The sequence below is a fragment of the Corvus kubaryi genome, unplaced genomic scaffold, assembly GCF_017639235.1.
Source record: "Corvus kubaryi isolate FWS band 111438036 unplaced genomic scaffold, C.kubaryi_AGA036_p1.0 split1-37296, whole genome shotgun sequence".
Classification (NCBI taxonomy): domain Eukaryota; kingdom Metazoa; phylum Chordata; class Aves; order Passeriformes; family Corvidae; genus Corvus; species Corvus kubaryi.
In genome coordinates, this window is record NW_024582075.1 from 19,436,317 (window position 1) to 19,462,938 (window position 26,622).

General features: G+C 41.9%; 1 protein-coding gene across 9 annotated transcripts in view; it reads left to right on the forward strand.

The window, feature by feature from the left end:
- The window catches only part of ARHGEF28 (Rho guanine nucleotide exchange factor 28), a 118,197-nt gene extending 97,025 nt beyond the window's left edge, over nucleotides 1-21,172 (forward strand). For 7 of the 9 annotated variants that reach the window (XM_042012855.1, XM_042012857.1, XM_042012856.1 and 4 more), the window contains 2 exons: nucleotides 3,244-3,544; nucleotides 20,089-21,172. In XM_042012855.1, coding sequence (XP_041868789.1) covers nucleotides 3,244-3,544; nucleotides 20,089-20,249 — 462 coding nt within the window. In that variant the 3' untranslated portion in view covers nucleotides 20,250-21,172. The remainder of the gene's footprint in view (nucleotides 1-3,243; nucleotides 3,545-20,088) is intronic. The other 2 variants (XM_042012859.1, XM_042012861.1) reach the window with 2 other exon arrangements.
- The last annotated feature ends 5,450 nt before the right edge of the window (nucleotides 21,173-26,622 follow it).

Here is a 26,622-nt window from a genome sequence, read left to right on the forward strand (position 1 = left end):
CCGCATTGTAATTATATCCCTGACTGCACTGCTAGAGACCTTCCTTGACGAATGAGCCAGGACATCTGGGTTTTGTTGGTTCTTAATGTAATGAATGAGCCTGTGGGAAGCTGAGATTGAGGCATATCCAAGCATTTTCTTTTACTAAGTTTAACCAGGGAAAGTGCAAAGTCCTGCCCCTGGGAAGGAGCATCCCCTTGCATGGGTAGATGCCGGGGATCACCAGCTGGAAGACAGCTTGACTCTCTACAGCTACCTGAAAGGAGGTTGTAGCAAGGTGGGGGTCAGCCTCTTTTCCCAGGCAGCTAGTGAGAGGACAAGAGGAAATGGCCTAGAGCTGTGATAGGGAAGGTTTGGTTTGGGAAGAGTATTTTGCTGAAAGGGTGGTCAGGCATTGGAACAGGCTGCCTAGGGAAGTGGTGGAGTCACTATCCCTGGAAGTGTTCAAAAAGTGACTGCACATGGTAGTTAGTGCTATGGTTTAGTTGACGTGATGGTGGTGTGTTGGGTCCAAAGTTGGACTCAATGACCTTGGAGATCTTTTCCAGCCTTTATGATTCTGTGAAAAGAACCTGGGAGTCCTGTGTTGAACATGAGCAAACGTGCCCCTCTGTGAAGGTGGCACATGGTCTCCAGGGCTGCATTGGGCAAAGTACTGCTTGTAGGTCAAGTGAGGGGATCCTTCCTCTCTGCTCTGGACACACCTGGAGTCTGGGTCCCCAGAACAAAAAAGGCATAGAGCCTTTCTTGTAGAAAGGATGTAGAGACAGGAGGATGGATGTCTGGTGAAGTGCCTGTTTGAGATACAGGGACATCACTCCAGTAAGGAAAGGCTGAGACTGTTCAGCCTGGAGAAGAAAGGGTTCTTATTAATGGGGGTTCCTTTTAATGTATATAGATACCTAAATGGAGGTTCTAAAGCAGATGGAGACAGGTTCTTTCCAGTGGCACCCAGTGAAAGAACCAGAGGCAATGGGCACAAAGAGAAACACAGAAGATTCCTTTTGAATGTCAGAAAACTGTTTTCTCTTGTGAGGGTGATGGAGCCCTGGCACAGGCTGCGCAGGGAAATTGTGGAGTCTCTGTCATTGGAGATATTCAAAAGCCACATGGTCTTGGCAACTGTCTCTATGTGGCCCTGCTTGAGCAGGGGGCTAGACCAGATGTCTTCTAAAGGCCTTTTCCAACCTCAGCCATTCTGTGATTTTAAGCTGGATACCCTAAAACCCCCAAACATAGGCAGATGTTTATTAAACTGAGAAGACAGAAATTGTAAATATGAGAATCTGTGTTTTATTCTGCTTTGCTACTGTGTTTATAAGATACATTGTGTCTCTGCACCTTGTAGGAAAACTAAATTATTGTAGTGCTTAAGCATATAAAGCACTTAGTGATGTTTTTGGTTGCGGCCCTTTTTCCTGGACCACTATCTCCAGGGAGGAAAAGGAGCACCTCCAGGAGCAGCAAACATCAGGCTCTTGTGAACCCCACATGTCAGGCCCTGCTGTCCTGTTCCCTGAAACAAGCAGCCCCCTAGGGGAAGAGGTTGGTGTGTGGCTCCATCCCTGACAGTATTAAGTCCTCGGAGATGACCATTGTTTGGGGGGACAATTTAAAGTAGCTCTGAAGCTGCTTAAGTGTTTTAATACTAAAAACAATTACGTTTTTGTTGAGGGTGGAGGATGCAGTCTGGCTCTGAACTCATCTGTCTGGGTGCTCACCTGGCAGGTGGATCCTCATCTCTAATCCCTGCTTGGTGGGTATGGTCTTGATTTCCATTACTGTTCTCTAAAGCACCTGAAAATCAAAACATTTTGTCTGGCTTTTCCACATATGGGAGGCTCACTGACCCAAACAGCTCTTTTTTCCCCTCAGGTTCTTGTTTTCACAAGAAAATCTGTAGAGCCTTTCTTCAAGCCATCACCTCCATAGTTTTTCAGCTGGCAACTCACCCATAACAGGCAGAGACCATTTGGCATCAAAGATTGTGCCTGCATGAGGGGGTAAAGGATTGGCCTCTGACCTCCCCCTTTTCACCTGGCTTTTGTGAACACCATGTGAACATGACTTTCCCATACATGCTTGCCAGCCCAAACAATGAACACACTTTTTACTAGTGTAGCATGTGCTACAGTTTTGGCTTGTTTGGCAATGCTTAAGAAGTGGATGATAAAACCAAAACTGAGGTTTCTCATCAGCTTTAATGGATGTGACTTGTGACATCTTTTGAGGAGGGGAAGTTGAAGCCTGATACAGGGATATCCAGGATCACATAGACAGAAGGAGGCAAAATAATTAAATGCTGAGTGTCGGAGAGTAGTAGTTTTTGTAAACTAATGTTTTATTTTAAGGCTGCTGTATTTTTATTTCAAGTAGACTACATGGCTTTGATTCCATCCAGGCCTTAAGATTGTCTTTCTCCCATGTTTCCAATACTCCTTGCACCAGCAGAACTGTCTGAATGATTGTCAGTCAGCTGGTATTTCCAGCCCAGTGTTTTTGTTTTACACTGAACCTAGGTAGTTTTGTGTGACCAAACAATGCAGAAACTTACACTAATACTCCTGCTTTTTTTTTAAGATTGGCCTTAATAAACACCTGCAGACAAAGAGTCTGCAGGAGTTGCATTTTCAGCCCTTGGGAGCCAGGGCTTTCTTGCTAAAGCTGTTCGCCATCCTCAGTTTGGCTGCTGCAGCCCTGTTCTCTGTGATTACCTATCCACGTGAGGTACAGTGTTATTTTTGGATTGCAGAGTATGCAGATTTATGTATCAGAAGTGGTACCTTGTAGAGCCATGAGGCAAAATATTAACCCCCTGAAAGCAGTCAGCAGAGCTCAGTGCATCCCAGTTAGCGGTCCTTTGTTATCTGTTACTTTGTAGTTATTACTTGTTTTGCGGTGAGCTAAGACCAGATCTTCTAGGCTATTGCTGTTTGTTCCTGAACACACATCCAATTTAATGTGTTTTGAGGTTAACTTCTGGCAGATTGGATGAATATTTGCTATGAATCCCCATTCTGTCTGACAGTTAATTTTATGCATCCTGGTATAGGATTCTTCAGGATGATGCTCGTAGTTATACACTTTAGTTTCACACAGTGAGAAGCAGGGAATTGGACTCCATGATTCTTATTAGTCCCTTCCAACTTGACATATTCTGTGATTCTGTGATTCTGGTACTTGACAAAGGTGAAAATGAGATTCTCTGTTTTGTTTTTTGTTGTTTTATTTCCCCTTCTGCAGATAATGGGACATAATCAGTTGGACAGCTTACATGGTGAAAATGCATTCTACTTCAAGGAAGCTGTAGTGTGTGTGTCTCTAAGCAGAATCAACAGACCAGATTCTTCTCTCATTTATGAGGATGGTGTGTATGGGATGAATATCTCAAATTCTGATGTAGCAGGGACTAGTGAAAATCAGGTGGACCTCAAAATGGACACTTCTTGTCAGCCAGCATTAACTAGTGCACTGTGGAAATCCACTAGTCCTTTCCAGCAGATGTCTTTTTCCTGCAAAAGCAACAAGGATTCCTTTAACAATGGTAATTAATGCTTTATTTAATTAAGAAGTGGTACAGGCAGTTTGCCACCTCTCTGGCTGAATAGTCCTAGGAACACAGACAGCTTGGTAGTGGTGGAAGCAAGAGATTTTGATAAAACAATCACATGCTTCTTTGCAAGATTTTTGATGGTAGGTGAGAAAATAAGCAGAACAGAAATACAGAAAATTACTGAAAAACCCCACGAAACTCCTTTTTGTGTCTGTGTAATAGTACTCAGAATGTGTTTTTCTCTTAATCTTTTCCCAATGCTTTTTGACCTTTTTTTTGCGACTTGGAGTCACTCTTTTTCAAGTTCATTTTATTGATTGTTTTAGAACATATGTGCATTACTTGAGGATTTCTGGTTGGAATAGCTTTTGATTTAATGTCTTAGAATGATAATTAGTGTTCAAACACCCTTTCTTGCTTCATTGAGGAATGAAAATATTTTGAAAGATCTGTGGACAGACAATTGTGTCACTTCTAAGGAATAATGCAATCCTTGACTATACGTTACGTTAGTAGCTCTTACTGCGTTACCCTTCTTTATTCTTGGATTTTATCAGAATCCCCAAACATACGTAGACTGCATGGCAGTTATTGATGGTGGCTACCAAAATGAGTGGAAGAGGCTGCCTATCTGAGCACTGCATGCTCCGAAAATTCCTCAAAGATCTTAAAAACTTAGGAGAAACACTAAACTGTCTGGGGTTTATTTCTCATTTTGCACAATATTAGCTTTGATCTAACTTCTTTCATTAGTGTGAGTTGGAGAGCAGGGTGTAAAAACACAACAGCTAAAACTCTTGGGGGGCAGTGGTGCACTTTTGGTATAATAGATTGTCATCTGGTGGGTTTTTCTGCACAGTTGTGAAATTCAGGAGACAAGGCATGTCAATGCTGCAGCAGTGCCCGAGCTCCCATTTTTCTGTGGTTGGCAGTGCAGAATAACTTCTGTCCTCACACCAACTTCAGGCGGGTCACAGCAAAGACCAGTGGGCAGTAGAATTAGGAGTAGAAAACATACACAGGTACAATGGTTAATTGTCTTATATCAGTGGTTAAGGAACTTGCTCCTTGTACTGCCTGTAATGTATTAAGCAGGCATCTGTTACAGCCTTACTAGTCCTTGGTATGTGGATTGCCAAAAGAGCATTTTATAATCAAAGGTAGGGCAGGCTAGCTGTATCACCACAATCAGCAAACCAAGCTGATTAGCAAAAGAGATTAATATTTCTAAAAATGCCTAAATAAGTAGCCTGGTGAAACTTGTTCTAGTTTAACTGCGGTTGTCATTTTAGTTATAAGTTAGCTAAGCTAGTGCAAATTTGAGAAGGAACACATACGTGGGTTTAAACCTCTCAAAAGCTTGCACTGGCGAACATACAGATACAAGCTAACCAGGATACTTTCTATTGAGCCCACATGAGAGCATCTGTTTTAATTAAACTGGCTTGTACCAGTTTAATTGCACTGATTCTAAGATAAACTGATTCTAAGACACCTACAATGGACCAGCTTTGTGTTTGGCTGGTGTCAATGCATCCTGCGTAGACATCCTTATCTTGCCCTGGTAACAGGGCAGTGGGACAGTCCCAGCACTCTTGGGGACCAGCTCTGGCTACAGAGCCTGCCCAGGAGGCCAGTGTAAGTCTCTCTGATGAAGTCATGTTGGCAAAATGTGCATTTACTGCCTGGGTAGTGCCACAAGACACCTTATGCAAAGGAGCGAAGCAAATCCTTGCAGCATTCTGATGGTTCAGATGATGCTGTGAAGCCCACCACTGCATTGCTAGAGCAGGCAGGGCTGGAAGCCTCCCCCCAGAGAGATGTGACATCACATTCCATAGTTGCATTTGTGATTCAAAAGGTGACAAGAATTTTATGCTCTGATCATGGAGTGCACGAGTCTGCATGATTCAGACTTGTTTCTGTCATGCATCAGGACTACTGTACAGGGACGGAATGGGGAATGAGAAGAGTGCTAAGCTTCCCCAAAGGGCTCTCTGCACATGGAAATTAAGCAAATTGCTTGTTCCAAAGCAGTGTCAATCAAATTGAACAATACAAACGTTTTGTAAAAGGAAACTGGTTTCCTTTTTCTTGAGTGTTTTTGGGCATGTTTCTTCCCCAGAGAGTTTAGCAGAGTTTAAGAAGATCTCCAACCTTGTGCCTCCACTTTCTGACACCTCTGCAGGATATAGTCGGTTTGCAATCACTTTGAAGGACAACGAACTGAAATGCAGTGAGGGAAAGAACTTGAAAGTTAGCTGAAATTGTCAATATTTTCATGTGGATGAATGTTTCATGGCATTTTTGTGCATTTTCCGACCAGCTTTGTGTATAAAGTCTCATAATCATCTTTCAAAAAAACATCCTTAAATAATTAGTCTACCTAGAACTAAGAAACAAATACTGAGTATGGTTTACTGCATATAGCCATGTACCACATACATACATGGCCAGACCTAATATATAGTTAAAATTTTGTGTGTACACAAAAGGAATTTCTTGGGTTTGATTAATTTTCCCAGAATTATTAGGTATTTTGTAAGAAGTCTGCTCTGTCAAAAAACCCCCTTAAATTATTTAAAGAGGAGCACCATCTGAACTAGTTTCCAAGGAATTAATCACACTGCATTCTACCATATGTTAAGTACTATTCAATTAAGCTTCATAAATATACAGAAATGGAAACGGCTACATTCCTCCAGTGCATAATTTTCCATTCATATTTCCTAAGGTAAGACATAGGTCTCTCCACATAGCTAACATCATGATTATATATCATTGTTTTATGTGTATGGGAGGGAACTTTACTAAAGACCTTCAGGCAAGTTCCCACAAAGCTGAAACTGGCATAAGTAAACTCGCTAGGAAAGGTGTGTCAGTCAACAGGAGGAAAATATGATTGAAAGAAAAATGTGTTAATGCTTTACAGTAATCGTTATGAAATTATCTGCGTGAAAGAAACAAGTACTTTGGCTAATTAGGAATGAGGGGGAAGTATAGGTTTTGTGTCAGACTAGACTGAGAATTGAATTAATTAATCTTGCATTTAATTGACATGTCAGGTTAACTAGCCAAAGTGATGCCTAAGGATTTACCTATGGATTCACCTCTTTGATTTCAGGAATCAGTGCAATTTTAATTCTTTTAAACTTTGAAGTGAACAGCATTGTTTGCTGCTGCTACCCTAACTTTATTTATTCAGATGTAGCTACAGAAATAGAATTGAAAAGTGATAGATCTGGAAAATCACTGAAACTTCATTGTGGGAGGGTTTTACCTGAGGCATTTAGTATGAAGGATCTGTACACGGGATGCAGTGAAAAATGTAGTTTAAATCTTTATGGGGAGCATAGGAAAACCTGTGATCTTCATAAACAGCCAAATGCAAACCCAGGGAGCAAAAGTAGGACTCTATTTGACTAATGTCATTTAAATATTTTTAAAGGACAGATATACGTGTATGTATATAAGCAAATGAGATATTTTGATTTTGGAAAAATAATTTATAGCAGCTTTCAATAAAATAAGTGGTTTCTAGAGATGTAAAATATTTAATTTGCAATAGAAAAAGCAAATATTCCGGAAACAATATGTAGTATCCTATAACTCCATAAAAGTTTATATGAAATTTCCTTCCTATTCCTTAAGGCAGATTATGCTAATGGTGATTGCTCTGTTGAACCTATTCTTAAAACTTTGTATCAGATTCATTTGCTTTGGTTTCCCATTGTTAATTTAGATGGCATTTAGAACAGCACATTTTTTGTCTATGTGCTGGTTTCAGCTGGGGTAGAGTTAATTTTCATCTCAGTGGCTGGCGTGGGGCTGTGTTTTGGATTTGTGCTGAACTCAGGGTTGATAATACAGAGATGTTTTTGCTGTTACTGAGCAGGGATTGCACAGAGCCGAGGCTGTTTCTGCTTTTGGTACTGCCACACTGGGGAGGGGACTGGGGGTGCTTAGGAGCTTGGGAGGAGACAGAGCCAGGACAGGTGGCTCCAACTGACCAAAGGGATGTTCCAGACCCTGTGGCACCATGCTCAGTGTATAAAGGGGGGGATGAAGGAGGAAGGGGGGGACATTTGGAGGGATGGAGTTTTGTCTTCCCAAGTCACCATTGTGTGATGGGGCCCTGCTCTCCTGGAGATGGCTGTACACCTGCCTGCCCATGGAAGCAGTGAATGAATTCCTTGTTTTGCTTTGCTTGTGTGCACAGCCTTTGCTTTCCCTATTAAACTGTCTTCTTCTCAACCCATGAGTTCTCCAGCTCTCACCCTTCTGATTGTCTTCCCCGATCCTTTTGGTAGGAGAGTGAGCAAGGGGCTGCTTGGGGCTTGGTTGCTGGCTGGGGTTAAACTACCACTAAGGCTGCCTTAACATAAGTTATGGCCTAATGACATTGTATAAAGTACCTCCTCCATGTTTGCATCAGGAAGGTTGAGAACAATAGGCCTGGTTCTTTCCTTATATTTGTGTTAAGGTGAATTTGTTGCAGTCAGGAGAGGTATACAATGTAAAACTGTGTGCAATGCAAGTGTGATAAAAACCATGTGATGAAATATGCTTTGTACTACAGTGTTAAAAAGCCATCTGAAGTGGTACAGGCTGTTTGTCTATGCTTACAACTCAAGACTGGATTTTGGCAAGGAGCAAATCTCAGTAACTCAGGGCCTTACTCAGATAGCATAGCTACTGCTGCCAGTGCTAGAGGTAGCTAATGGGAGCCTATGCTGAGGACTTTGTTGAGTAAGATTGCTTTCATCACTTGGAACCTGTTAAATAATGATTAGCAACACCACCCCCCCCCAAAAAAAAAGTCACCACAGTTCTGCATATGTGAGTTAATTTTTATATTATTGTTGCTGACAGGACTCCTGAGTACATCTGTCTCATCTGAGCTGGAACATAACTGTGTCCCATACAGCACACACTTTATAACAGCATCCTTTGGAGTCAGTGACAGGCCAGCCCCTTACCACCTGCATAATTGCATGTGAAGATGTCTGTCAACCTATTTTAATTTTTTTCTGGTATATTTAATAATATTTTTAATAGCACCATTTTTTTCACTGTCCCACCCAGTGAGCAAATTCTTTCTGTTTTTCTTTCACTTGGGAAGAGGGAAAGAGGGAAATCTTTAAAAAGTGAAGGATGATATGACCCATGGAGCTCCCAGTTTGTTGGGGAGCTTCCTGAGCAGGTGTGACATATTGAGCTGCTTTAAATTTTTTATCTTTTCTAATTGAGTATATGCCACATTGAGAACAATTTTAAATTGCTTTTTTTGAAGGGTATTCAACATATCCCTTCTACTCTTAGTGTGGATGGCTACACAGGGGAGCACAGAGCCCATTCGGTGCTCATTGTAAGCTATGAGAAAAAAATTAAATAGAAATATATAAGAATATGAAGTTGAGCAGCATCAGCACCAGCATCTTCCAAGTTCAAAATTTCATGGCTTTATCAGAACAATTAAGCTCTTACTTTTAACTCTGCAACAGGCAACAGCAAATTTGCCTCTTCTCCATGCCACAAAACACTGAGTTTCATGCTCTGCTGAAAGATGTCAGTGTCTCTGAGATACTTGGTGGAAATGAACTAGAGAGGAAGTATTTTTTTTCCGCTTGGGAATAATGCTGTGGTTTGTTTAAAGCAAATGGCAAAAGGGACTACATCACACGGCAGTGTGATACCAAAGTGAAAAATATGCCATTATATGTCATCTGCAATTAGTATATTTCGAGAAACACTTGATTTTCACCTCTGTAGCACTCAGGTTTTGTTGTTCTGTTAGTGATCTTCTCATGTCGAAACACTTTCCTCATTTCTGAAAATAACCACAGTAGATGCAGCACTATTACATAACCTTTTAATTAAGGCAGCTAATGATATTCTGGTTTTATCTTGTACATTAATGTAAGTAATGCCTATCCTGTGTAATGCCTGTCTGATTTTATTCCTTCTAATATCTTCTTTAGAGTTCATTCATTTGTGGGGGGAAGTTTAAAATCGTGCACATCTTTAAGGTTATGAATGGAGTAAAGAGATTGCCTGCCCCTTTTGAGGTGCCACTGGTGTTGGTGTAAATCTGCACACCACACTCAGGCTTTCATTGTCTGCAGACTTCTTAAGCAGCCATAGGATGATGGCTAAATCTTCCTCATTTTTCTCACATTTGTGGTTCCACCAGCTTCAGTGCAGTGGTTTGTGGGATCAGCAGAATTAGTGGCATCAGTGAAATTGGAATCTTGTGGATGATCTCCCTTTTATGCAGATTTATTCTTTACTTAGATATGTTTTTTCCAGTAGGTAGAGGTTTCAGGGAAGTAGAGGGATGAAAGGAGAACTTTTCAAAGCAGAAAACCATGGGCAGAGGGTCTTTAGCCAGACAACTGCTTTATAATGAGTTGTATCCTGAGCTCCAGCTCAGGGTTGTGCAGCTGTGACTTAACAAGTCTTCAGGGAAAGAGGTGATCTCTCATGAAAAGAGCCACAAAACAACAGTCTTGCTGGTTGTTTGATGTCAAGAGGGAGGTCTTTGTTTTCCTTGGGAAATGCGATCTCAGTGTGGGTGGAGACTTGGTTACAGTGCCCTGCTTTAGTACATTAAAATATTTTGTATGCGTTTTGTAATTAAGTTGCAGCCTGAAATAGATGCCCTAGTGTGAATAAATAATGCATCCTAATAGATGAGACAAGCTGTTTATAGATGACCAAATATTACAAGATACTGGGTATGCAAACACACCCTATAAAATCATGTAGCTGAATTACCAAGTGTATCTGTCTGGCTTATTTTGAAAAGTACAATCTCATTTTAATTATTTAGTATAATACTGTACATATTCCAAGAAATGGCCTGTAGCATGTTGTGCAAAAATAATGAAGCGTTAGTAATATGAAACCTTCTCAGCGTCATCTGCTGTTAAATATTAATTGAGGCATGGGGGTAGATTGTCTGTCTTTTGCTCCCTTGCCAGATGCTATTGAAGATTTTCTTTTGGGTGTAAAGTTTTAGTTTGGCAGAGAGGAGGAGCCTTGGTGCTGGTGTGGAAGTTGGTTTTAGTTTAATCAAATTGGAAGACTTCTAAAACTCACCTGCTGAGATTCCTTGAGTGTTCCTTGGAAGTCTGATCTAGAACTGGGACATAAATGATAAAAAATAGATATGATTTTTCTGTATTTGTTTAAGGTCTGTTGTACAAAAAACCAAACCCCTGTACTTTAAAAATCATTGAATATATTCCATGATAGAGAATATATGGCAGACAGGGAAAGCAGTGTATTTGGCAAGGATGAAAAGAGATTTTTTTTTTTCTCTTTATTAATTGAACTTGAAAATTGAAGGATAGTTGTTGCTGACAGGAAAACTGCAGGGAAGCTGTCTTCTGTGCAGAGCAACTTGCCACTGAAGCACAGTGCCATTGGGGAGGGGATGCAGGTCTGAAGAAGGCTCCTGCATTAAACACAGGCAGTTTAGATCTGAAAGTGAAAATGAATACAGGCGGGTGTTTTAAAACTTGTAGTAAAGGTGAGGTAGGAGGAGGAGGTGATGAATTTGGGCTTAAGGGTAAGACCAGTGTTGCTCATAGCAGGGAGAAGCAGGAGCAGAAGTAAGGAAAATGCATCCAAGTGCTCTCCATGCACTCATGGAGAGCACTTGGCTGAAGGGATGGCAGCACATGCTTATTTAATAATTGTGGGGTTTTATGGCTTTGATGTACAATTTTTCCTTTACCTTTTTATGCAAACTGTTTTTATAGCAGTTACATGTTCACAGAGGTTTTAGCAAACAACTAAAAAGGGCATTCATTTCAAAATATTCAATCACATACTGAAAATTCCTATGCTTACAATGCAAAATTTGGGAAATGTGGAACTTTCAAGTTTTTTCTTGATTTTTTCAAGGACTCCAAGAAGAAAACATCAGCACATATACTTCCTGCAAGAAATAAATAGAAATGGCTGTGCTAATACTCAAACTGCAATGAAAAATTAGTGAATATTTCCCTCAGTTTTGAGCTCAAGAGAGAACAAGTATCTTTGTGACTCTGAGATAAGAGGCTTCTCTCAGATGCTCACTCTTGTAGTAATGCCTGTATTTTTTCCTGTATTAATCAACATCAGCAGCTTCTATTAAAGGGTAAGATTAGCATGTAATTGATTTTAAACAGGTGCTCTGCCTGATTTTTTCTTCTGCAGAAATTCTGTATATTGACTTAGTGTACTTCTGCTACTCTCTTTGAGTTTTGATCTCAGCAGCTTTTATGAGTAAGAAGTGGTGGATCTGGTCTGTTGTTGGGAAATTACCCTATAAAACCAAAGTGCTTAGGAGGAGACTTGAGCGTTTTATAAATTACCTCCCCCTTTTGGCTTTTGTAACAGAGCTGTGCTCTTCTGCTGTGCAAGAAAATGGTTGCCAAAGTCCAGAGCACACTTCTTTATGTTGCACCTGAAAGACTGGCCAAATACTGGGGACTGATTTTTTGCCAAGGTCTTTGATTTTATGTTTATTTCAAAGTGAAAAAAAACCCAGCAAAACAACCTACAACCAAAGAGCGTCCATAAAATATGAGGCAGAGTTAATCAACACACTAACATCTGTCTGTGGTAACAGCTCAAAATAAGAGTTTTGATGTGTAAATGTCCCCTTTTGTTTCGAAGGGAATGACTTCATGTTCCAGAGACTGTTTTTTCAGGGTTAATGCTAGCTGTTTCTCTTTTCAAGAGGAAAGGAGATAAAGCCTTAATACAGTGTTTTATCTTCAGGGTGCAAATTGGGACAGTGGGTGAGGGAAGTGTGGGGACGTGCTGGCCGGCAGCAGAAAGGGGAGCTGGTTCATTGTCCCTTGAGTCCTTGGAAGTTTGGGTCTGTAGCTTTGTGGGGTTTCTGTTTCTCCATCAAACATTCAAGCAGGAGTGTTCCCTACTGATCGCAGTTTGTTTTGACTTCAGCCTGCTGGCCAAACGGCTTCTGCAGATGATGGGCTAGGAAGAAGTGGTTGCAGCCCACTTCATTCACACCCACACTGGACACCCAAAAGAGGAGGTGTGGGGGTTTCCCATGCTTCCCCACTGCTGCTGTCAGTGGGCAGGCGAGCTGCCCTGCCCCTGGAGAGGTGCCCTGTGTAGGTGTGCTGCTGTCCTGGGTGGGGCAATGGCCCCGCGGCAGCAGCTGGTCACGTTCCTTGTAATCCTGTGTAGGAAGGGTGTTCTTGGAGTTTTATGGTTCTTTCCTCTTGATCATTTGAGTGCAGCTGTGTTTAATGAGCTGGAAAAGAAGTAGGTCAATAAAACATGTGTTCGTTGTTAGTAGAATACCTGTCGGACCACGTGTTTGTCTGTAATTGACCATCTAAAGCTTCAAAGCTTAGCACAAAGACAGTTTAATAGGGAATTCATACCTAAATAAATTAATATTAAGCAGAAGCAGACAGCTGTGAGGCAGTCTGCCCTGCCAAGGTGAGACTGTGGGTATTTAATGCACAGACAAGTTATGATTTCAAGTCAGACCTATTTTTAAGTGTCTCTTACTGATTTGCATTAGAAAAACAGCATGCCAAAAATAGCTTAGAACCCTTGTGCTTTAAAAACCAATGCAACTGATAACATAGCCATGTAACTAGGTTAAAATTTTAATCAACCTAATCAATTTTAATCATCATGCTATGAATTTGGTGTTAAAGTGACACTGTTGGTGTCTGAGCTTGAGTTGGTGTTAAAATATTTTCTTTGGTAAACACCAGTGTTAGAAATAGTATGTTTACTGGGTCTTAATAAAAGCAAGATGACTGCATCATCGCATTACTCCAAAACTTGGAGCTTTAAGACAAGTATGAGTTGGAATTTTATGATAAATGCCATTTCGGTGGAATAAATGTGTATTTTGTGTTAGCCAAGAATTTGGTCCAAATTGTCTAGACCAAACTTCTCTGAAGAATTATGAGACAAAACCTGAAAACAGAACTGCATTGTTTTACCTAAGCCAACAACTACACAAAGAGCAGAAACATGCAGAATAATGGCATTCCCAGTAATTTTACCATGATCAAAAATCCAGAGTACAGATGTAGAGAAGAGTTATGTTGCAGACCTTATTCATCATAGATAGAATTCTTTCTGTTCTCTGTATTGTAATAAAAAATGCACCAAAAGCTGCTAAGACTAATTAGTGGAGGATCTCTTATGAAATAATTCCTCATCTGCTTTTTGTGTAAAGATCTCTTATTAATGAAGGTGCTTGTTTGTCTAAGAAATGCAGCTGCTGCTTTTTCACAGGGTTGGGCTGGTCAAAAGTAAATAACAGCATTACAATTCCCAGACTGATTTTCTTGCCTTATTCAGTCAGCTGGGAAATGGATTAGGCTCCTCTTTCCTTGATAGCTGTAGGGTCAAAATATTTTTCCCAATGTTTTTTTGAGACCCAATACCAAATTCAGTTCCTGCTGTGAATCAGCTTTATTGAGGTGCGAAGGGCCTAATTTGTTGATGGTATGTGGGATCTCAACTGCCAGTGAAACTGCTGGGAGTTGTCCTCAAATCTTCAAGGCTTACACGTGACTTTTCTATAGCAAGTGTTCTGCTCTAAAACGGTAGCAGCAGTATCTTGGTCGTTCCAGGGTAATGCTGTGGTGTTCCAGGCGCACAGTGCTGCTGCATGGTATTCCCTTTCTTCCACCAGCTATAAACAATTGAACCTGCAGTATGGAAAATCCATCACAATTTGGGCAAGTCTTAGTAGGCATTAAAAAAAAGCAATCAAAACTGGTCATGGTGTCTTTCACGGTGAGGAAAGGAAGACAGGCTGAGGTGCCTGGAGTTCCCTGGCTAATCGGCTCTCTATTGCTAATGAATCTGCATGGAAACCACTGGGAGCATCATTAGAGACAAAGAGGTGCCGCGGGATTTGCCAGTGGGGACTTTCAGTGGAGCCCATGGGAGTTCGGCTGCTGTTTGTTATTGAACTGTAATGGCAAATGAGAGCCTGTTCCCTTGAATTCCTTTGAATATCCCAGACCGGGTAGACTTAGCACTGTTTTTTAGGTGTCTGCTTGTGCTTTGCATTATGCATGAGTGCCAGTATGGGGATTAAATAGAGCAGCTCTGCCATTTCAAATAGCTGTGTCCTGAAGCTGATGTGTCAGCTGTCAGTCCAGATGAACTTGGTACCAGTTATTATAGGTACATGTAAAACCAAAACCTAACTCTATCTACTATTTCAGAAGATTAGTGGGTTTGAGACTCTTTAACATACTTGTTGCTAAAAGTGGCATAAATAACTCTTCATTTAATGCAATTCTATTTTGTAAAGAGGTTCAATGTGACAGATCTTGGAAAGTCACAGCAAGGTAATTGTCTGCAAAATCCGTGTGGTGTGTTCCTTCCATCCCCGCCCCCCCGCCTTTTATTCCCCCCCCCCCCCTTCCTTTTTAGAAACAGCTAAGAAGTAAAAGTATCCAGCCTGGCCTGACCTCAGAACTAACCCAGCTTTAAGGAGGAGTTTGAATCTGAGGCCTTCTGAGATCCCTTCCAACTTGAATTATCCTGTGATGCTGTGAAAACAAGGTCAGAGCTGAAGGAGAAACACTAAGGTTTTTCTGTTCAAAACACAGAGATTTGAGAGGTTTTTTGCCTGGAGTGTTTCCTAGTGCCTTGATAATGTTCTCCTGTCCTTCCCATAATCGTCACTGTGGGCACTCCAGGCTTACGTTAAGAGCTGTGATCCTGGGTGAGGGAGAGGAGGGGTGGGGGGGGTGGTGAAGGAGAAAATCTGGCATTTGTTTGATGTGGAAGTGCTTACATTCTATGACAACAGACAAGAGGTGAGAATGAGTGTGACTAATGAGTTGTTTACTTGGCTTTTGTATCCCCTGCACCCCCAGGTACATGGGCTTTGTTTGTTTTGATATGTATTGATTTCAGATTCCTGCAAATACCATTCCCTTGTCCTTCACCTTCTCAGCAGTTTGTGAGATGCTACTAATCTTGTCTCTTAGTGCTGTGGAAAAGGTAGGGTAGTAAGGATGCAGAATGCTACTTTTTTTTTTTTCCCCTTTCCCTACAACAGTACCATGCTTTTAGCCAGGAGCTGTCGTTTCTCAGAGTGTGGACCCCGACCCTGCTTGGAAAACTGAGGTCCTCTTATAAACTCCCTTGAGAACTGATCCCACATACAACAGGCCTGCCATTGTTGGTATATTGAGGTGGTCTAAAAAGGTATGGGAAGAGTAGAGTGCCTCTCTGCAGTTTCCTGATGCTTGTCCTCATGGTACCAGACCTAAACTCAAGGCAAATGGGGAAAAAATTCTAATTTTAGTGTTGACTTTGACAGTATCTGTTTGAATAAGACAATTTGTGATTGGATCAAGAATTTGTTAGAAGTAGCCTCCAACTCCTTTTGCAAAAATTGGTGGGGAAGACTGCAGGTAATGCCTGGGGTTTCTTTATTTAATGAAATGGTCTTAGCTGAGATAAAAAGGAGTAAAAGCTGTACTTTAAGGGTATTTTGTGCTGAGGTGTGGCACTGCTGGGCTGAACAGGCTACATGTCCCCAAAAGGCTGAAGTGCTGTCACAGATTACATTTGGTCACCAGCCTGAAGCACACCCCTTTTGCCTTGGGTGTTTGACCAGCCCAGCATTGAAAATGGATTTCTCTGGTCTGTTGTTCCCTGTTGCCCAGGGTATGCATTATGCAGCTGCAGATCTGGCTTGCTCTTAAGGAAGAAGTTACCTGGAATATCGTAGGAGAAATATATTTTATATAAGTGAGAAACAGGTAAAGGGGGTTTCAGTTTGCACATAAATTCTGGGGTCCAGGGTGCAGAGAGATGCTGACAGCGCTTGGCTGGTGCAGAAGTGGGAGGAAGCAGAAAGCTGTGTCAGAGTAGTCTGTGGAAGGACCTGAGCTACAGCTCAGTTCTGTTAAAGTTTTGGAAATACTCAGGGAGTATTTTCTGCACTTACTTAACTGTGAAAGAAAAACAGTGTAAATGAGCAAGTGGATGGCTACGGCCAAGTACAGTCCTTTTGTTTGTCCTTTCTGTGCGAGGGTGTGGGAGCAAGGCAGCAGGCAGAGCCCAGCCCGGGCAGGTGTGGTGTGGGCAGGGGCCATACCCGGCTTTTGCTGGGTGCTGCTGATGTGAGTGCTAGTCTGGTGGGCGCGCTGTTGAGCCAAACACAGCCTCCAGAGGGAGCAGCCCTCGGTAGCTTGGAGGGGAGCAGAAAAAAATGTAAGTGCGTGCTGAATTTAAACAAAGGGAATAACACAGAACTCATTTTATGGCTGATGTCGACAGGTGAACTACAATCACATTGAAGGAGGCTCATGAAAGGCCAATGGTCCATACTCACCTGAGTCTTGATCCGTAGTGAATTCTGACATGTGCTTCAGTGCAGCAGAGAATGGGCCTGGAGAGGGACTGGGGAGCTCCCATGGGTGCCCCAGCTGCCAGGGGAGCATGGGAGAGCTTCTTGCATGGCACTTTCTGGCAGCAGCCCCTTTGCCTTGCTGTCTGCACAAATAATCAGTTTGTTTTCATTTTTTATTTTTACTGAGCATCCTCAAATCTCAGAGTTCTTTAGTAGACAGCAGCTGATGTTTTCAAGTCTGGTTTCAGAAATTTCCTCCCTGTTTTGGGAGAGCATTTAAATTCCTCCCACCTTTCTCCTGCTTGGTGATAAGGGTAACTCGTTTCCCCATGCTGTACCAGAGAGCTCAGGAGGTGCTTCTTGGCTGCTGTCACTGTTCTACATTACAAGAACCAAGGCTGACTGGCAGTTCAGTCCACTTTTCCCACTCTCCCTTCACCTGAAACTGTTGTTACCATTTCTAGCACTTCCTCCACACTTCACATGCATCTGCTCTCGGGGCACATCACACTGCCGCCTGTGATACCAGCTCGTCTCCTGGCTCAGCTGCTTCCAGCATGGCACCAGGTGGAGAGACAATGGCCACCCTCCCTGATGGCAAGCTGAGTGTGTTGGCCTTGGGGACACATTGTGCTTTTATTAGGCAGAGTCTGTGTTGAGTGCCACCTGAAATGCATCCAAAACCAGCCCCATCTCTCCTCAGTTGGATTAAGCACAACCTTTCCAGCCTGAAGCCACTTGCCACCCCAGCAGCAGCTGAACTTTCACCTCCAGGGTGCTCTCCTGCTGTTCAGATTTTCCCAATGCAAAATATTTAGACAAAAAACCCCAAAAGAATAAAAAAGCAGCTAAAATAGTGATAAATAATTTATTTTGATAGTGACAGAATCTGATTTATTTTCCCAGAATGCTGACAGTTTCCACTGCTCAGCTCTGCTGCTTATAGTTGTAACAGTTAATGAGAAATGGTTTGGAAACAGCTACTGTTTTAATTGGTGGAGCAATTACTGTTTAGTTTTGATGATGGAAAATAACTGCATGTAAGGTGTTTCTCTTAATTTTCTGTGTATTTTCAAATTTGTAATTAGGCTTCTCCAATTATGTACTTCATAAACTTTGGAATCAGATCTTTCAAATAAGTGTTTACTCTCTAGCATTCTTATGCACATAACTTTGGTAATGTGAATAGACTCACAGGACTTAAAAGGAATATTAATGTGGGTAAAATTACCCCAAAATGTAAGTGTTTAGAACCTGAGAAACTTCTGCTAGTAGGTCTCTTTTAATAAATAAACAAACCAAATGTATCCAGTTTTCATGAAGACAGGTAGACATATTTTTGCTTTCCTCTGTGGGCTGAAAATTGTAATCTTTTTCCAATATGACTGTCAGAAAGAAATAAATGCAGACCTCATCTTTAAAAAATCAGGGCTGTTCAACTAAGTTAGGGAGTCAAATCCTGCTGTGCTACATATTGCAAATAACTCATCTGCAGTCAAGACTTACTCTGGATTTTCAGACTGAAACTTAATCCAGTATAAAACAGTAAAAGAAAGACAACTGGAGACTAACTTTTGTAACATTCTGTGTCATCCCACTATGACTAAGCTTGTTTATAAATACCTTGCCCCTGCCATGGACCCTGAAGTCTTGGCAGCAAGAATAACATTATGCTGGAAGCTGCAGCCCCAAAGCCTGTTTGCTCTCCCCAGCTGGGTGAGTATCAAAGAGGAGAAGATGCTGAAGGCAGAGGCTGTGATATGATGTGTTCCCACACGCCCGTTGCATAATCACCCCACACTGCTCCACACACCCCATGCCAGGGAGCAGCCAGAGAGCCTAGGCTTTTCATGGTGCCAGCAAGCTTGTCTTGCCTTGAACTCCTACCTCTGTGAACAGGACTGGTGAAAGTCACATGTGTTAGGGGAATGCCAAATGTGGGCAGGCGTCATTATGAATTGCCACCAGTTAAGTGACATGGTGTGTAAAACCCCAAATAGCTCCTCTGTAATAGATTTTCATTGCACATACATGTGAGGAGGGACCAGAGCAAGCATGAAATGTCTCTTCAGCTCTGCATGAATGATCAAGGCTCAAAGAACCCCAGTTCTCAGTTTGTGTGCTTCTGGCATGACCATGCTGTGCAAGGGGTTCCTAGCTTCCCTTCTTTCTGCAGAGTCCTTTATGAAAATTTAACCCTCCTGATGTAATAGAAGAGTTGGTTAGGCTAAGATTACAGTGAAAAGTATTGCAGCATATCCATTACAGATCTTTCTCATCACTATGCATAAGGAAGACATTCTTTGTCAAGTAGCTTGTTTTTATGGTAAAACTGCTTTGAAGAAACACAGATGTAGAAAAGCCAGCTACTGAGATGCAGCTCCTGAGGGCTCAAGTGCTACAGAATACTGACTAGGGATAAAACTCAACTGTAGTCATGTTGTTTTGGTTTTTTAAGCTGTACATGGATCATCACAAAAGTCTTCATTGTGCAATGCTGGAAAACAAGTACCTGATTCTCTGCATTTGTGGGAGAAAATTGGAAAGATAACAAATTAAGATCCTTGTGAAATAACATTCTAGTGTTTGGATGCAAGTGTTTCTCTCCACACCACACCAAAAGGATCAAGACAAGAACAGAGTAGGTAGTTTGTGCAAATAAGGGCAGATAAACTTGGTAGAAAAAGCTGAATACAAGTTACAGCCATATAGACTTTTAACTGGGTTTACTCAGTTGATTCCTTTTCATCCGTAAAAGGAAGGCTTACAAATAAAATTCTGTGTAATGATGAAAACTGTATTAATGTTACAACTCTTTTATTACTAAGGGTACTGATTATATGCTGTGTGTTTCTCTCCAGCTCAGTTCTGACCTCATTTATGTCTTTCCATCATTGTGTATCTGGTTAGTAAAGTATGGCTACATATTATTATTATTATTATTATTATTATTATTATTATTATTATTAATTTCATTAAGTTTGGGTAAGGCGCCGTCTATACTAGGCTGTAGTAGAATTTGTTCTAGGGTAGCGTTTTCCTTTCTAGACAGATGCAGCAAACTAGAAAATGGTGCTAGTGAAAAAGTCAGAATTTGCTCTTTTTAATGGCATGGGCGTGGCAGAAAATGCATTGTCACATGTCCTTCTCTTGTGTGTTACAGATCTGAATGCATCACAGACCCATGGTCCCCAAACAAGTGTTCCGAACCAGGGGTCCATCCAGTCACCACAGGTAGATGAACTGCAGCTGAACCACCAGCCTGAGAACCTGCAGGATGCAGAAAGTGGAGCCAGAGTAGAGGAGGAGATTGTTTATCTCTGATGACTTGTTTTCTAATCTCAGTAGCACTTTGGAAAGATAACTGTGTTTGCTTTTCTAAATATCTGTAGTTGTTCTCTGTATGACCTTCTGGCTTTAAGGGTAGTATTTAATCTTAAATGCAAAATTTTCCCCATGATAAATATAGCAAGTAAGTTATTTTGAAGCCTTGTTGTATAATCTTTAATTTATGACATGATTTCAAATGCTTTGCAAGAAGCAATGAGTAGCAGGGGAGACATAACATTTTGAAATTGTAAAGATGCCACCAAGAACTGTGAAAGCTAGTGTTGATTTTCTCTAGTCCTCATTTTACAAGGATGAGCTAAGAGAGATGGGTCTGCTACTTGAGATTTCAGAGCGTGTATCAGTAACCTTCTAACAGTTGTGATACAACACAAGAAGACAGTAATGTAAGAATGATGGCTATAGTCTTCCCTGAAATGTGCTATATACCCTTAGCTGTGGGGTCATTTTCCTTATCTTCTAGCTCAGGAACTGCTCAGAAGGGGATGTTTTTTTATGGTCTGAGCATAATTGCATAATTGTAATTGTTTTTTCATGTCCCAAAGCCTATTATCATTTTGATACTACTGCTAGTTTCTGTGCAGAGATGCACTAAATTAGTTATTGTATAATAATTGTACTTCATTTCAGTAAGTGTCTGTATGCATTAAAATTTACCAGATGAAACCATCTCACTGGTGAAAAGAAAGGGGATAAATAGTAGGCTTCAGTTAACTGAACCCTTCTGAAACTCCACTGCTTTCCCATGTAGAAGTCAGATAGCTTTCTGCTTTCAGGTTCATGGGATTCTCTGTGTGTTAGGCAGTAAGAAACCAGCACTTGTTTTGTGCCTTTTGTCTTTCTGAAAAATTTGTACGCTTCTGTCAAACTGAATAAATGTTCTGTGCACTTCTGCAAAACTGTAACTTTGATTCATTGTGAGATCCCCCAAAGAAATAAGAAAACAGGAGGAAAAGAAAATATATCTCCAGGCCTTGTTTGCACTGAGCTCAGCTGCAGATGTGTGTTCCTGGTCCAGCATAGCTAAAGCTGAGCTTCGTGTGTCTCGGCTGGAAAAACGAAGGATGTGCCTATTGCTGCTTGGCATGTCTGATGGGATTGGCAGAGGCGCAGCAGGAATGCAGCTGCACAGCTCCTGAATCAGGGCTGCCTCACATCCCCTGCCCAGGTCATGGGGAAGAGGAGCACAGGATTGCTCCTGCCGATTTGTCTGGGTAAGCCCCAGGTGCCAACAGTTTCCATTTTACCCTAAGCCTTGGGTTGTGCAACATCTTCTGCAGGGCACAGAGTTTTAGATGTGTGCGTAGACATCTACGTTCTGATGGAGAAGATTCTCTTCCAGGGCCTGGTGTGCTATGGGGAATACTCCGGAATATGGGGAATGTGACGGTTTGGACAAATTTGGAGGAAAATATCCTCTGATAGAAGGCAGGTTACAACCAGCCCTCTCCCACCAGGTTCGGGAAAAAAAAAGTTTTCCTTGGATGAAAGTGAAAGAGACAAAAACTATTTATTTAACAAACACACAGGAAGAGGATAATAATGCTGAATAATAAAACCTCTCTCTGTGGAGAGAAACCTGGGAAAATGTTAGAGTCCTTCTGTAGGTGTGGTCTCTCTCCTCCTCCTCGGAGCTGGGTTGGTGTGGGCCCACCTCCAGGGCCTCAGTGGAAAATTCTCCAGATGTGTTCTGATGTTGAAACAGTCCAGAAGAGAAGAAGGGAAGAACTGAAGTCCCAGGAAAACAAAGTTCAACTCTCCGTCTCCCTCTGGAGAAAAGGAGCTGAAATCAGGGTGAAAAGCAAAAAAGGTACTCTGCTCTTCTCCCCGTAGAAGCACACAGAGAGAGATAGCAGTGACCTTGGAGCCCAAAACTGCTTTTGAAAAGTTCGCTTGGCTTTTTTTTTTCCTTCTCTCGCACCCAGTTTTAAAGACACAGAAAGGCACAAAATTCATTTCTGGGCATAGAGCGCTGATAGGGGATACACGTCATAAAGACACCCCAAGACAAGCAGAGCTTTCTGAGCTGCATCTTACTGGACTCCAGAGCTGTTATTTAGTGGGTATCTTGGGCAAACAACTGAGCACCTGACTTGATGATCACAGCGTGATCCTCAGGTTTAATAACTGGTGTGCAAATGCCACCAGGGAAAAACTGTGCCTGCAGATGTGGTTTCCCGTGTCTATGTCCAGCCTCCAAGACTCCTGCTAACCTGACAGCACTTTTAAAATATGTCTCTTTATAAGAAAAAAAAAATCCCTTTTAGAATTTATAGAATTGTTTTACCTTCCTTACTTTTCACGATTAGTCTAAAATTAAAATGTGGATCCAACTTCTTTTAAGGGACCTGCAGTAAGGACAGCCTCTCTGTTTCACCAGTCAGCCACGAAGTCAGGGTTGCCATCTGAACAACTTTTTGGCAAATTTCTAAGTAGCCAGACTAATTTCTTGGGATGCTGTATGTTCCAGGATATGTGCCTTGCCCAGGAACGCACAGGAAACTGGGAAAAAATGAGCAGTTTTCTCCACAGTTACTCTCTCTGCATTTTATTATGCTTTGGCTGAAACATCTGGTACTGGTTACTGTCAAATTCAAGCTGCTGGATGGATAGCTGCTGTCCCAGTCTGGTGTGGGAATTCCCATGTAAGCATCTTGCCACTGGGAGAGGAAGAGAGGATACTGCTTCTCTCATCAGTTTTAATTGAGGGGCTGGGACCTGAAAAGTGGCTAGCCCAGACTTCAGCTGTTGTGCAAATTCTTTAGGTCCCTTAAAATCAGGCAGCATCTTATTTTGCTCACCTGTGTTTACAGTAAAACTTCTGGCATTTCAGAAAGGCAAAGGCAGGAAACAGATGGCCTCTAGATTTAGGTATTTTAATTGTAGAAAATGTTTAAAGTATAGGCCAGTATGGTCTCGGCAGGTGCTCTTTATAACAAGATGTATTATGCACCCCTGAACTCTGTCCATTATTTAGGCATTTCTTAATACTGAGCAGAATTTAAACACAGTCCCAGTGAGACTCAGCTATTTTAGCAGTCTATGTTTTCAGCTATTGTCAGGCATATATTAATGCTGTGTCTTCTTTTTTAGTTAGAAAAATATATTCAGAAATTCTTTTCACCTTTTTTATATTATTTTGAAGTGGGCTTATTTGCAAAGTTTGTTGTTTTTCCCTCATCCCATATATTGTGTTTTCTTTTTGCTATGCTTCTCAAAGCATCTTGCCTCTCAAAGCTCAGAATCTAATTTAGTCATTAATTTCAGTGTTTAAATTAAAGGAGCAGTTGCTGTACTACCAATATCTATGACACTGGGATGAGCTTTCTATTTGTTTTTTCTTCTTTTAAATTATTTTCTCCATCTTTTGACAAAGAAGGGATTTCTTTACTGTAATACCTAGACTTTTCCAGCATTTTCTCCTTAATGTTGTATGCTAGTAAAATTGTCATTTCAAGCAAATTTAAGACTTCTAAGGGAAACTTGCATCAAATCTTTTTTCAGCAAGCCTGTAGTAATGGTAGAGAAGAAATTAATGAAGAGCTTAATCTTACAGTGTGCTGGATCCAGACCCTTGGATTTGTGCATTCAGTCATTTGTAGAATGAGGCCAGAATAGAGCAAATTCTTCACTTGGATGCTGTTTGAGTATTGAGGAAAACAACACACTTAGCTGCATTTCTAAGAGATTTTTCACAAAGGTCATCCATGTTATTTTCAAATTAGTAAATTAAATACAGATTAGGCTATTAGCAAAATTCCCTAATGTTTGTTTACTGAAATAATTGAAAAAAAATCTGTTAATGTTTTCCATGTAAGGAACACAAATAATTTTACTTAGAGAGCCCTATTAGCTGCATTAAGTTATATGCCACCCACTTAGTTCAAAAAAGTGAGTAAGATTTTTTCATGCATCTTAATCAAGTAGGTGCCAATTTTGTAATGTGCCATATTGCCGCTAAAAACATTTTTATCATGTGGTGAAGTTCATCCAAAAAGAGATTGTGTTATGTTAAGTAAGATGTATAACTTGCTCAGGCTGAATTTTGAAAGCAATGGAGAGTTGCAGATGAGGCAGTTTTCCTTATGCATTTGATGACAAAATGGGGAAATAGTGTGACTGTTTGGATAGCTTCTCATGAATATTCTGTTTGACAGGAATTCCAGCCCCAAATCCTTCCCATCCAAAACCTTCACTGTGCCCAGTTTACAGTACAGAAGTAGAAACAGCACAGGTTGTGGGGCATTAGCATACTGAAACAGGTTGGATGTCTGCTCTTTCTTACAGAATTGTGGAACTGCAGTTGATTTCTGCCATTTTTCCAAGGCAAATGGATACATTTGTCATTTTCTCATCCCTAATAAAGATTTGTATATAGGAGCACTGCAGAAGGAGCTATGAGTATTTTTGATAATCTTAGTCATAAGGACAGCTACATGTTTACCTCCTGTCTTGGTTTGAAAGACAGGTGTCTGCTAAGGAAGGCAGGAGCCTTCGTTGGAATGGCAGATGTGACCTCCCTTCCCTCCGAGTTATTATAATTTTGAAATCAAGAGGCTTTTAGGGAAAGATACGGAAAATAGGAATAACAGTTCTTTATTATTACATATGTGTATAACAAGGCAAACAAAACAGCAATAACTGCGGCAGTAACAGCAAACACAAACCCAGCCCCAGCCCTCTCGGCTGTCGGGCCCTTTCCCCTCGGGTGCAGTTCCGCTCGCAGCCGGCAGGGGCGCTGGCGGCTCCCGGTGAGCAGGGCAGGTGCGATGGTTCCCCCGCGGCTGCAGGGGGCGCTCCGGAGCGAGCTCGGGGAGCACGCAGCACTGGCGGCCTGGGATCCCGGGAAGGGATGGGACAAAGGCTTCACAAACCCCTGGGCAGCCGATCCCGGTGTCCGGCCGGACCCTCGGGAACAGCAGGCTGGAACAGCAGGGACGAGCACAAACCCCGGGTGGCAGACGCGATGTATCCAAACAGGGAACCCACCGCAGGTCTGGGCAGGCAGGGCGAGCTGGGCTACCACGCAGCGAAGGCTCGGTGGGGGCAGGGCGGCCGCAGCCCGGCTCCCAGCAGGGCAGGGAAGGCAGGCTTGGGATCCCGGGGTTTCTCTGGCAGAAGGAAAAAGCACCCGAAGAAGCAGCCTCCCTCTCTGTCCAAATGCTGGGACCGACTGTCCACACACCCAGGTGAAACATAAGGGCAGCCAGATGCACCCCACCCCAATGGCTAGCTCTTTTGTTTTTCTTAACTACCCAGCAATTTGTCCCCCTAGCAACACGTATGGGGAAAATTGCTTTGACAGAAAAAAAACTAGGAGAACTCCTAAAACCCCAACACCTCCAAAAATGTTTTTCTGTCCTGCTGCAAAATTCTGAGGTAAGTCTGTGAGGGTGGCCTGAATTCAGTGGCTTGAATTTTGCATAAAGGCTCCATTTGGCAGGCTGATGTCAAAAAGTGTTTCATTTCTTCAGTATAAAGGAAAACCCTCAGAGGATAACCTTGCTAGCATTATTCTAAAGTGTTGTCATCAATCCAGCCCTTTGCTCTGAAAAAGTGCATCAGACGATAATCTACTTGTCTTCTTCCATCAGGAGATCATCAAAGGCCACACAGATGTGGAAGAACTTGCAAGGGTTTTGTGGGCTGTGAAGGTGAAATGATCCCAGTATCTCACCTGGGAATGTCAATGTTTTTCCCTGACATGCAGAGCAGTGTTGGAAGCAGCTCTATTCAGGTCAGTAGTTGGCTCCCAAATTCCCAGAGAGCTGTGTTTCTTATTCCATGGATCATCTGTGCTGAAGTTTCTTCCTCTTCTCCTCACTCAGTCTCAGGCCCAGATCAGGATGTTGCCACCTCTTCCATGGAAAGGTTCTGCCACAGGGAGGTCTGCAGCACCTGCCAAATTCTGAGTTTGAGTCTTGAAAAATCCTGGGTAGAGACCAGAAGAGAAAAGAAACATGGAAAAGGTGCTCTGGGTGTAGAGAAGGCAGGAAGAGTGTCCACTCTAGTTAGATATGTCTAAGGTCCTTCATGGAATAAGCTTTTTTATTCAGAGAAAAAAAGTCTGTTTATCACACTACTTATTAACTGACTGATAATTTGAGAACTGGTTAGATGCCACATTTTTTAATTCCAGTGCCAGGGAGAGCAAGGACCAGGTATTTACAAAAGGGACAGTGAAGCATGCAGGTTCAAACAACCGTGGAGGCCTAACAGACCCAAGGGAAATCTCTTATCAGATTTCTGTAAAATTGCCAAGCCATACTACAAGAGCTATGCAGAGGCATGAACCTTCCACTCACACAGGTTACCACTGCTAAAAACAAAGACTGATGTGGATAAACAG